At 56.9% G+C, this 11,154-nt stretch overlaps 3 protein-coding genes across 5 annotated transcripts; all 3 read left to right on the top strand.

Annotated features, from left to right (window-relative positions):
- The first annotated feature begins 42 nt into the window (after positions 1-42).
- On the top strand, positions 43-3,299 carry LCAT (lecithin-cholesterol acyltransferase). Of its 2 annotated transcripts, none has more exons than XM_060650402.3 (6): positions 43-302; positions 940-1,096; positions 1,176-1,291; positions 1,383-1,478; positions 1,560-1,784; positions 2,704-3,299. In XM_060650402.3, exons 1-6 carry the CDS (start codon positions 149-151, stop codon positions 3,276-3,278), a joined length of 1,323 nt encoding a protein of 440 aa, XP_060506385.2. In that variant the 5' UTR covers positions 43-148; the 3' UTR covers positions 3,279-3,299. The 2 variants fall into 2 exon arrangements, with proteins under 2 accessions (XP_060506385.2, XP_078295024.1); XM_078438898.2 differs by having other exon boundaries at positions 931-1,096.
- A 1,417-nt stretch (positions 3,300-4,716) lies between these two features.
- Positions 4,717-7,886, top strand: PSMB10 (proteasome 20S subunit beta 10). Its single transcript, XM_060650408.3, has 8 exons — positions 4,717-4,856; positions 5,064-5,151; positions 5,239-5,336; positions 5,429-5,569; positions 5,844-5,959; positions 6,069-6,127; positions 6,789-6,940; positions 7,066-7,886. The coding sequence occupies exons 1-8, from the start codon at positions 4,801-4,803 to the stop codon at positions 7,175-7,177; spliced, it is 822 nt and encodes a 273-aa protein (XP_060506391.1). The 5' UTR covers positions 4,717-4,800; the 3' UTR covers positions 7,178-7,886.
- Positions 7,887-7,904: 18 nt separating this feature from the next.
- Positions 7,905-11,109, top strand: CTRL (chymotrypsin like). 2 transcript variants are annotated; one of them, XM_060650406.3, is made up of 7 exons: positions 8,649-9,167; positions 9,767-9,870; positions 9,962-10,041; positions 10,154-10,235; positions 10,403-10,583; positions 10,670-10,803; positions 10,891-11,109. In XM_060650406.3, the coding sequence occupies exons 1-7, from the start codon at positions 9,116-9,118 to the stop codon at positions 11,050-11,052; spliced, it is 795 nt and encodes a 264-aa protein (XP_060506389.1). In that variant the 5' UTR covers positions 8,649-9,115; the 3' UTR covers positions 11,053-11,109. The 2 variants fall into 2 exon arrangements, with proteins under 2 accessions (XP_060506388.1, XP_060506389.1); XM_060650405.3 differs by lacking the exons at positions 8,649-9,167; positions 9,767-9,870 and adding an exon at positions 7,905-8,451 and having other exon boundaries at positions 9,962-10,235.
- Positions 11,110-11,154: the final 45 nt, after the last annotated feature.

Here is an 11,154-nt window from a genome sequence, read left to right as displayed (position 1 = left end):
TCCCTGAGGCTATGTCCCTTTCCGGCAATGTCTGGCCACCCCCATTGGCTGGGCTGTCCCTCCCACTGGCCTTAGGGCCCCTCCCACCCCCACTCCAGATAAGGCCAGCCCGGGACTGCTTCCCTGGGCAGTAGGCACTAGGGCTGGAATGGGGCCGTCGGGCTCCCCATGGCAATGGGGGCTGCTGCTGCTGGGGCTGCTGCTCCCCTCTGCCACCCCCTTCTGGCTTTTCAATGTGCTCTTCCCCCCGCATACCACGCCCAAGGCTGAGCTCAGTAACCACACACGGCCCGTCATCCTCGGTAAGCCCCCACAGGCCCCTGATGCACCAGGCCAGACCTCAGGGAGCTTGGGCCCCAGCCCCTGGTAGCAGACCCTGCCATGGCCCTTCTGCGCCTGCATTAGCCCTGATACCTGCCTCAGTGTTTGAGGGTCCAAAGGCTTGTCCTGCAGAGAAATCCACCCCTTCCCCCACCACCTGTTCCTGTCTCTGAGCTGATTTCCCTAGGGGGGTGGAGTTGGGGGCGGGTATGCCTGAGGGCTTAGCCAGGGCGTTACAAACTGTGGTCAGCTGCAGCCACTCAGCCCCCACCCCAGCAAGGACAAGGTGCCTGGCCCCTGGAAAACAGGTCTCCAGCCCCCATTCTCCCATACCTATTTGTTTTCACCTTGGACTTTGGCATTAATGGAGAGCCAAGCTAGGTGTTTTCCTTATGGGGACAGGGGTCAGTGGCCTTGGCCCCTGCACCTCCCCTGCCTGAGGGGAACCAGGGCTTTGGGCTGCCGGGGGAATGGGGTGGGGGGGGGTGTTATCAGAAAGGATCACATCCTTAGTTCCTGGGGGTTGAGGGCATGGGAGATGAAGGGGTGGAGCTGGGGGGACAGGCAGAAGGGCGGGAAGGAATGCAAGGAATTCAGAATGAAGGCTAGTGCCCACAGTGCCTGGCTGCCTGGGGAATCAACTGGAAGCCAAACTGGATAAACCAGATGTGGTGAACTGGATGTGCTACCGCAAGACAGAGGACTTCTTCACCATCTGGCTGGATCTCAATATGTTCCTACCCCTTGGAGTGGACTGCTGGATAGATAACACCAGGTGTGTGCCACCCCCTCTGCCCCAGCCCCCACACTCTGCCCCTTGGCTACTGGGCTGCTGAATGTCCCACTGCCCTCAGGGTTGTCTACAACCGCAGCTCTGGGCGCGTGTCCAATGCCCCTGGTGTACAGATCCGTGTCCCTGGCTTTGGGAAGACCTACTCTGTTGAGTACCTGGACAACAACAAGCTGGCAGGTGTGTTTACTGGGGAAAGGGCAGGGCTCCAGCTGTGGTCAGCCCACAGGAGCCATGACCAGAGCCTCCAATGCTGCTGCCTCCCCTACAGGTTACATGCACACACTAGTGCAGAATCTGGTCAACAACGGGTATGTGCGCGATGAGACAGTGAGGGCCGCCCCCTACGACTGGCGGCTGGAGCCGAGTGAGTGTCTCTGAAGGCTTGGGGCAGGGCAGATGGGCCTTGACCCCATCCGTTGCCCTGACCCCATCCACCCTACTTCAGGCCAGCAGGAGGAATACTACCAGAAGCTTGCTGGGCTGGTGGAGGAGATGCATGCTGCCTATGGAAAGCCTGTCTTCCTCATTGGTCATAGCCTTGGTTGCCTACACTTGCTCTATTTCTTGCTGCGCCAGCCCCAGGCCTGGAAGGACCGCTTCATTGATGGATTCATCTCTCTTGGAGCTCCTTGGGGGGGCTCCATCAAGCCCATGCTGGTCTTGGCTTCAGGTGAGAAGGCCTTGGACCACCTGTGTCAATGAGGGGGTTGGAGTGAGGGGGATGAAGCTGACCATGGGCCTGCCCTCACTCCTGCTTCTTCTCACCATGTCAGGCTAAGTGTGTAATTTACCACCCCTGAGGCATGGCCCTGGTCACTGGCCCCCTAGCCTAGACATTAGAGTAGCTCCTGCCAGAAGTCTGGGTGATTTGGTGCTTCAGTGACAAAAGGAGAGTAAACAGAAAGGAAGTGAACCCCAACAATCTGACTCATGGACCTAGGTCTGTTTCTTGTGGTTTCAGGTCCTGCCCACTCAGCTTTCAGCTGCCTCTGTTTCCAGGAGCCCATTTTCCCAGGGATCTGTCTATTAAGGACAGATCTGCCAAAGCCAGGGCCAGACCCTAGAAACCCTTATGCCCTTCTCTGAGAAGTGGCATAGCTATCACTTGTTGAGCACGCACTGTATGCAGGGTATAGCCAGACTCAACTTGCCCCCTAGTAGCTCACAGTCTGCTGAGGGCAACACTCATCAGACTATGTCTGTAAGTGCCAAACACAGACACAGTCTAATACCCTTCCCAGAAGGGAGCTCTGACCCCTGTGCAGCGCAGGCCACAGGGGCCAATTAGCTGAGGGAGAACCACCAGCACCATCCTCCCACATTCACACATGTACACCCGTCCTCAGGAGGCCCCTCCTTCCCTGGCCTCCTTCTGAGGCTCTACAGCTGTGCCCCACAGACATGCCATCAGGGCTTCTCATTTAAAAAGCACACATTGAACACCTACTGATTGCCAGGCCTGCTCAGAGGCTCAATTTGGATTGGGTAGGGACAAGATTTAGCATCCAGCTGAACTTGGGTTGGGGGCAAGTTGTGGGCCCAAGGGACCCAGACCTGGCTCCCTGACCCACCTTGCTTCGTGTTCACAGGTGACAACCAGGGCATCCCGATCGTGTCCAGCATCAAGCTGAGAGAGGAACAGCGCATAACAACGACCTCCCCCTGGATGTTTCCCTCCAGAGAGGTATGGCCTGAAGACCATGTGTTCATTTCCACGCCCAGCTTCAACTACACAGGCCGTGACTTCCAGCGCTTCTTTGCAGACTTGCACTTTGAGGAAGGCTGGTACATGTGGCTACAGTCACGTGACCTACTGGCAGGCCTCCCAGCACCTGGAGTGGAAGTATACTGTCTGTATGGTGTGGGCCTGCCCACACCCAACACGTACATCTTTGACCACGGCTTCCCCTACACAGACCCCGTGGGGGTACTCTATGAGGACGGTGACGACACTGTGGCCACACGCAGCACTGAGCTCTGTGCCCGCTGGCAGAGCCGCCAGCCACAGCCTGTGCATCTGCTGCCTCTGCATGGGACACAGCACCTCAACATGGTCTTCAGCAACCAGACGTTGGAGCACATCAATGCCATCCTGCTGGGTGCCTACCGACGTCGTACCCCTGCACCCCCAGCTGCCAGCCCAGGGCCCCGGCCCCCTGAATAAAGACCCTCTTTTGCTCTTTAAGTTTTGACATGTGTGTTGTGGGTTGCAGAGGAGGCAGTGGCATCCAGGCACCAGTATCCACCAAGCAATAGCCATAGGCCTGGTGCTTTGTGGAGCATAAGGGCAAGATGGGCTTTGATGAAGCCTGAGATTGAACTGAGCACCAGGATGATAGCTTCCCACTCTCCCGGTTGAGCTGTTTATGTAGCACATAGCCTGCCTTGTGCCTGCCTCTGCTCTGGGGGTGGGCGACTGGAGGTAATTGCACACATAGCTGTGGGATGGAGGCACGTGGAGCTAAGGGTACAAGGCAGGGAAGATGTGAGCTGTCCCACCCACTCCCCCAAGGGAAGGCAGAACCCACCTGTGGACATGGACTTGTGAGTGCTAAGCCTGCGACAGAAGCACAAGAGTTTAGAATCTGAGGGAGATCCAGTCGCTAATCAGATCATTCTTCTAATGAAAGATTAATTATTGGAGCTAAGTGGTCTGAGAGAAAAGTTTAGGGAGCACCAAGGGGCAGAATCTTGTTTGTGGGTCAGGGAAAGCTTCCCAGAGGAAGTGATGGCTATTCTGAGATCAGATGGGATGAGAAGGGTAATGTGGGCCACTGAAAAGACTTGGGTTTGAGCCTAAGGGCAATATGCAGTTGCTGAAGGGGTTAACTAGGGAAAGTGTAACCAGATTTCCAATCTAGAAACAGTCCCTTCTCTGAAAGGTAAAGGGGAGCCTGGGGGTGGTGGGTAGGGGCAGAAACTTGGGGAAGGCAGGGAGGACAGTGCAGTACCCAGGAGAGAGAGGATGCTAGCTGAGGCTAAAGCGGTAGGAGAAAGGTGTGGATAAATAAAGGGTCATTTGGGATGTGAAATAAGGCTTGTCCATGGGTAGAGCCCAGCATGCTTCCGGGCCACTAGATGGGCAGCCCCACGGCACCTGTTCTGTTAGATAGAAGACACCATCTGAGACAGGGAGGCTGGAAGGATCAGTGTCACCATGATGGAGGACTGAGCTTTGGGGTTTCAAGTTTCAGGGAGGAGGCAAAGGCAACAAAAGAGAGGAGCTGAGAGAAAGTGGATGCTGAAGGACAAAAGGCAGCCATGCCTGATAATGTTGGGAGGGCAGTAACAGAAGCCTGGCCAATATGACAGCCATAGGGCTGAGGGACTTGAGGTTAGAGTTGGGGTCAGGACAGGCAAGGCTTGGGGCTCAGGCTGGAAGAGGCAGAAGCTGCTGAACAACGGTCAGAGGGAGGGATCTGTTCCTCTGTTAAGACGGAGTACTAGGGAGCATGATGGAGAGCCAAGCAAGGAAACCTCCCCTTTGCCAAGCTGCTTAGGACCAGGAGAAGATGCACAAAGGTGACAGCCAGGCTCTGAGGAAAGGTGAAAGCGAAAGCAGGAAGAGTCAGACGCCAAGGGGGGCGTGGGGAAGACGCTGACAGAGGACCAAGGCTTTGGTCTTTCTCACTCTGCGTTGGTCCCACATCGACCCCCAACCCCTGGACCAGCCTGCCCACCTCAAGATGCTGAAGCCAGCGCTAGAGCCCCGAGGGGGCTTCTCTTTCGAGAACTGCCAGAGGTATGTGGGGGTGAGCTGGCTCTGCAGCTTCTACTCCCAGAAACCCCAGGACCTTTATTTCTGGAGGGGGCAAAGGGACGGCAACATGTGTTGGGCGACTTGTATTCCCAAGCTCACCCTGAGAAGTGAGGGAGGCTGGGACAGAGTTGGAGGATGTGATGGAGTCCCAGAAGAGCCTCAACCTGGGCCTTAACACTCTGTTTCCAGAAACTTATCCTTAGAACGCGTCCTCCCGGGGTTCCGGAGCCCTCAAGCACACAAGACTGGTACCACCATCGCGGGCCTTCTGTTCCGAGTGAGCAGGGAGTTGGGACTGGGGTGTTTAGAGGGGCTGCTGGGGGATCCGACAAACACTGAGCTAGAGGCCCCTCCCCCTCCCCAGGACGGAGTCATCCTGGGCGCGGATACGCGGGCCACCAGAGATTCCGTAGTGATGGACAAAAGCTGTGAGAAGATCCACTTCATCGCCCCCAAAATCTAGTGAGATAATCCCCGACCCCGTTCCCCCACGCATCCCCGACACAGCACATCCATCTCAGCCCCGCCTACACCGACCCTCCCTTCGTTCTCAGCTGCTGTGGGGCTGGAGTAGCCGCGGACGCCGAGATGACCACGCGAATGGCGGCGTCCAACATGGAGCTACACGCCCTGTCCACAGGCCGCGAGCCCCGCGTGGCCACGGTCACGCGCGTTCTGCGCCAAACGCTCTTCCGGTGCTGGGCGGGGCTAAGATGACCCTGGGGAAGGGCTGTTGCAGGGAGGGTGGGGCTGAGAGGAAGTGGGACGGGATGAAAGGCGGGACTGCGACAGCCCCGGAGACCGGAAAAGGCAGGCCTAAGTGGAGCTGGGCAACAGGAAGGAGCAATGTTGGTCAAGGGACGCCAGACAACAGAAAAGGGTGGGGGAGGGGTGGGTCCGGGGCGGTGTCACGGAGGGGCGGGACCTGGAGCCGTGTGCTTGCGGCTCACCACGCCCATTCTGCGAAAGGTACCGGGGCTACGTGGGCGCGTCGCTGATAGTGGGCGGAGTAGACCTGACCGGACCGCAACTCTACAGCGTGCACCCCCATGGCTCCTACAGCCGTCTGCCCTTCACAGCCCTGGGTGAACACTTCCGCCCCTTCCCCACGAATCCCGCCCCTGCGACCCTGGCCTCACCTTCATCCGGCAATGGGATGGCAGCGACTTACCTCAGATGCCCTCCTGCCTGCAGGTTCGGGCCAGGATGCGGCCCTGGCGGTACTGGAGGATCGGTTCCAGCCCAACATGGTGGTGAGCAACACCTGTCGCCCACTACGCGTTCATTGATGGGAAGTGCACGCTGGAGCTGGGATAACACAGAGATAACCTGACCTAGTCTAGAGGTCAGGAAAGGCTTCTTGGAGGAGGTGACGACTGAGTCAAGACTGAGGGGCCAGTGGAGTCAGAGTGAAGAAGTGCTATTCCAGCAGACCACCGTTAGTGCCAAAGTTTGTACTCCTGGAGAAGTCAAAGCTCAGAGAGGACCGTTTGAAGCTCAAGGAGGAGGGAACAGCAAGTGGGGTCTGGATTTTGTTTGGGGTGGGATGGAAGTGGGTGACATGTGTTGCTTCAGAGGTGCCTAAGGACCAGAAGGGAAAACGCAGTGAACCAGTAGATTGGGGATCAAGACCATACTGGTTGGGTGGACAGCCCTGGAAGCAGAACCACAAGTGTAAGTGACTCAGAGGTTTATGAAGATAGGGAGCAATAGGAACACAGGGTCTTCTGAGAGAGGGAGGCAGAGACCAGGGCAGGGGAGCTTGGGCTGGAGATGGGAGTAGGGAAAGAGAGGGGTTTGGGTATGAGCAAATGGCAAATAGTCTGGGCTTCGAGACGAACAAAACCTCTAGGCTGTAGCCTGAAGGTGATACCAAAAGGGTCCATCAGGCATCACACACATGTATCATCACAGCTGGAGGCCGCGCAGGAGCTGCTAGTGGAAGCCATCACTGCAGGGATCCTAGGTGACCTGGGCTCTGGGGGCAGTGTGGATGCATGTGTGATAATGGGGACTGGCGCCAAGCTTCTGCGAACACTTAGCTCACCCACAAGGCCCTTAAAAAGGTGAGAGCATGGGAGATGGGGACCACTAGGGAGGATGGGGCAGTAGCAGGGGAGACAGGGGGTGCAAGAAACAGATGGGCCACATGATGGGCCCAAGTTGAGAGGCCATCCCTTCCCTCTCCCAGGCCTAGCCAGTACCGCTTTGCCCCTGGGACCACAGCTGTCCTGTCCCAGACAGTGAAGCCACTGACCCTGGAGCTGCTGGAAGAAACTGTGCAGGCCATGGAAGTGGAGTGAAGTAGGATGGTGCTCAGAGCTTGGAACAAGAGGGAAAAAACCCAGGAAATAAAAAAAAAAAATATTTAAACAGATGGCTATGTTCTTCCTGGGTGGAGGGGGAAAAGCAGCCATGAGAACTCTGTGGCCAAGTTACATCTGCAGAAGCCACTCCCTGCCAAGGTTTCAGGGCTTGGCCTAAGAGGTGACCACCCATCGCCTCAGGCATCTACTCCTCCAGTCCCCCAGGCAAGCATTGCAGCTCCAGCTGGAAAGCCCCCTCCTGACTCTCCACACTGCAGAGGCCCCCCTGCCACTCCCATGCACTGCTCTTGGCCTCTGGTCCACTGGGGACTGTTGTAAAACCCGGATGGGCCACATGTGCTGCCCCTACCTAGTCTTTCCGTGGCTCATCAGTGTCCCAGGACAAAGCCCACAGCTCTCAGTCAAGGAGGCCCCCATGGACCCCACTGAGGGCTAAAGTGCTGACCAAGGAACTGCTCCCTGACTCCAAGAGTACGTTTTCACAAAACACTCCTCACCCCTGCGACACTTTTACCTGTGAAACCCCTCCAGTGACCAGGCACACCTGAGGTGCTAACACCAAACAGGGCTTCTATTTGCACATGCTGAGCTGTGAACAGGGGAACTGACTCCCAACTTTGCTGGGCTGACTGGGGTCAGGGCTCATGCAGAGAGAGATGACATGACACATTTATCCAGCAAACCCACTGCTGAGTACCCACTGCGGGCCAGCCTAGGTGCTGTGTGCTGGCAGGAGCATCCTGCCCTCAGAACGGCTGACTGAAACGGACCTCCGGAACGGTGAGCGTCTGCCCAACCTCTGGGGAGGGTCTACTCTGGGATGGACATCCTTGGGACCCTGATTATGCTTTTCCCCCCAGTATTTTACTATGAAGATTTTAAAACACAGAGGTTGAAAGAATTGTACACCAAACACCTATACACCCACAATCAACTTTGCAATTAGCATTGTGTTATAACTGCTTGATCACATTTCTGTCCCTCCATTGCTCTGTTCAACCACTAACTCATCTTATTTGCCTGACTGATGCTTTGAATCAGTCAGAGCCCCCACACCTCTCGGAGCCCAGCCAACTTACCCACTACAGCTTTGCACACAGGGTCGTCTTCTCTTCCTCAGTGCAGGCTCAGCCTGGAGCTCTACAACAAATGGGCTGCAGACACCAAGAGCTTGCCCACAGAAGCCCCAAGGCCTGGAGGCTGTCAGAGATTGATGGCCGTCACGCTTGTACCTGTAACCTCCATCCAAGGTCAGCCAGTCACCAAGGACTCACACCTTACCCTCCTGTGTGCTAGGCCCCTCCCAGATATCATTTCATCAACAAGAATATGGGCTTCAGAGCCAGACAGATGAAGGTTTGGAACCAAATGCACCATGTGCTGGTGGGAGAGTCACCATCTCTCTGAGCAAACCGACTCCTGTTCAAGTTGGTGAGGGATCACAGAGATGCTATCTGTTAGGATTTGTGACCTGCCAGAACCCCTGTGCTGGCCACATGGCCCTGGCCTTCCTCAGCAGGGCTGGTACAGCTGGACCTTCCCTCCACCTGTCAGGATCACCCCCGGGTGCAGGGCAGGCTTCTAAGTCTGATGCCCCTGACAGCCCTGGGAAACTTCCCTGATCCCAGCCACCAGGTGGTTACCATAAACCTAATTTCACCAAAGGTCCTTGCTACCCAGTCCTCAACACTTGGGATGCGAGGTAGTTCAGGGAGCCAATCAGAGACCAGGTTTTGGAGGGTGGAAGTGAGAGCCTCACACCTGGGCTCTGATAAGTCCAGGCCTGAGTCCAGGACCTTGGCCTAGAGACCCTCCTCCTGACTGGAGCATGGCTTGCCTCAGGCCTGGGACTTTGGCCCAAGGACGAGGAGATCCATAAAACCAGGCCCAGTTCTCAACCTCACATCTGCCACAATGCTGCTGCTCAGCCTGACCCTTAGCCTGGGCCTCCTTGGCTCCTCCTGGGGTGAGTGGGCCTGGACCAGCCCTGACTGACCAGCCTTCAAGCAACCTAGCCCCCAAAGCCAGCCCAGGTTTCCTGCCCAGGGGCTCAGCTGGGCTGCCGGGAAGGGAACCAGGTGGACAGAATGGGTAAAGGAGAAAAGGATGTGCCAGGGCTGGAGGGGGGCAAGAGGTGCACAGGGGCTGGCCTCAAAATGGGACAGGAGGTAAGGCCAGAGCTAGGAGCCAGGGAGGGTTTAGGAAACTGAGAAATGAAGGTTGGACATGTAGTTCAGGGAGAAACCTCTGGCTGTGGAGGCCTGGAGCAGGTGCGAGGCTAGAGAGGAGACTATCCCAGGGGTCGGAGAAAAATGGCGGGTGGTGGTGAAGTTGGGGAACAATGGGGAGTAAGTTGGAGAGAGCTGTCAGAGAATGGACAGAATTGGGGGCCAGTTGGACATGGGTAACTGAGATACCTAAAAGTGCTGTGGGTGAGAAGGGGTAGTGACGAGCCCTCTCTGATTTGGACCTCTGGGGCAGAGCCGGGGGCACCCAGGAGGAGGTGGGGAGAGGTGGGCAGGCTGGTGTGAGAAGCAGGTCCTCACCAGTCCAATGGCAGAGCAGGCTGCGGCATTCCTGCCATCAAGCCGGTACTGAGCTTCAGCCAGAGGATTGTCAACGGGGAGAATGCAGTGCCAGGCTCCTGGCCCTGGCAGGTGTCCCTGCAGGTACATGCACCCTAGGTGTGGGGCAGGGTACCAGGTGCTTCCTGCCTAGGCATAGCCTGAGCCCACTCCCACTTCTGACTTCTGACCCCAGGATAGCAGTGGCTTCCACTTTTGCGGTGGTTCCCTCATCAGCCAGTCCTGGGTGGTCACTGCTGCCCATTGCAAAGTCATGTGAGTACTCCCACTCTGCCCCCTTGCCCTCCTCTCCAGTCTCCTTTCCCTGGATGCCCTTCTTTTGTTGCTCTGCTCTCCCTGCGGCTGCCCAACCCCACTCTCACTGCAGCCCTGGCCGCCACTTTGTTGTCCTGGGCGAATATGACCGATCATCCAATGCTGAGCCTTTGCAGGTTCTGTCCATCTCAAAGGTGAGTGTCTGGGCTATAGACACGGAAAGGAAGAGTGGATGGGGCAGGTGGGTGGGCTCTGGGGATGAGGAATTCAAGGCATGCCCTAGGCTAGCCCCTCAGCACCTATCAACACTGGAGGCCTGTGCCCACCCCCCATTCTACGTGGCCCCTTCCTGGTTCCACAGGCCATCACGCACCCTTTCTGGAACCCTACCACCCTAAACAATGACCTGACACTACTGAAGCTCGCCTCCCCGGCCCAGTACACAAAACGAATCACACCAGTCTGCCTGGCTTCTCCAAATGAGGCACTGCCTGCAGGCCTCACGTGTGTCACCACTGGCTGGGGACGCCTCAGCGGCGTGGGTAGGAACTTGGGCCAAAAATCTGGGTGAGAGCACTAGGGTGGGAACAAGTCATCCCGGGCCTAACCACCCCCTTCTGGCCCACAGGCAATGTGACCCCAGCACGCCTGCAGCAGGTGGCTTTGCCCCTCGTCACTGTGAGTCAGTGCAGGCAGTACTGGGGCTCACGTATCACTGACTCCATGATCTGTGCAGGCGGCTCAGGGGCCTCCTCGTGCCAGGTGAGCAACAGCACCCTGTCTTATCCTCTCGCTGTCCTGTGGCACCCCCTAATCGCCGAGCTGACTTCTCCCCTCTCCTTCCCTCAGGGAGACTCTGGAGGGCCTCTTGTCTGCCAGAAAGGGAACACGTGGGTGCTTATTGGCGTTGTCTCCTGGGGCACCAGCAACTGCAACGTGCACAAGCCTGCCATATACACTCGGGTTAGCAAGTTCAGCACCTGGATCAACCAGATCATAGCCTACAACTGAGACTATCACAGGCCCTCTCCCCATCTCAATCCAATAAAGACGCCATGCTCTGTCCTCTTGTGTATTCTTGTCTGTCCTTATAAGGGAAGGGAGAGGCTCCTG

The sequence above is a fragment of the Panthera onca genome, chromosome E2, assembly GCF_046562875.1.
Source record: "Panthera onca isolate mPanOnc1 chromosome E2, mPanOnc1 haplotype 2, whole genome shotgun sequence".
Lineage (NCBI taxonomy): Eukaryota > Metazoa > Chordata > Mammalia > Carnivora > Felidae > Panthera > Panthera onca.
This window is presented reverse-complemented; position numbering and strand designations above follow the sequence as displayed.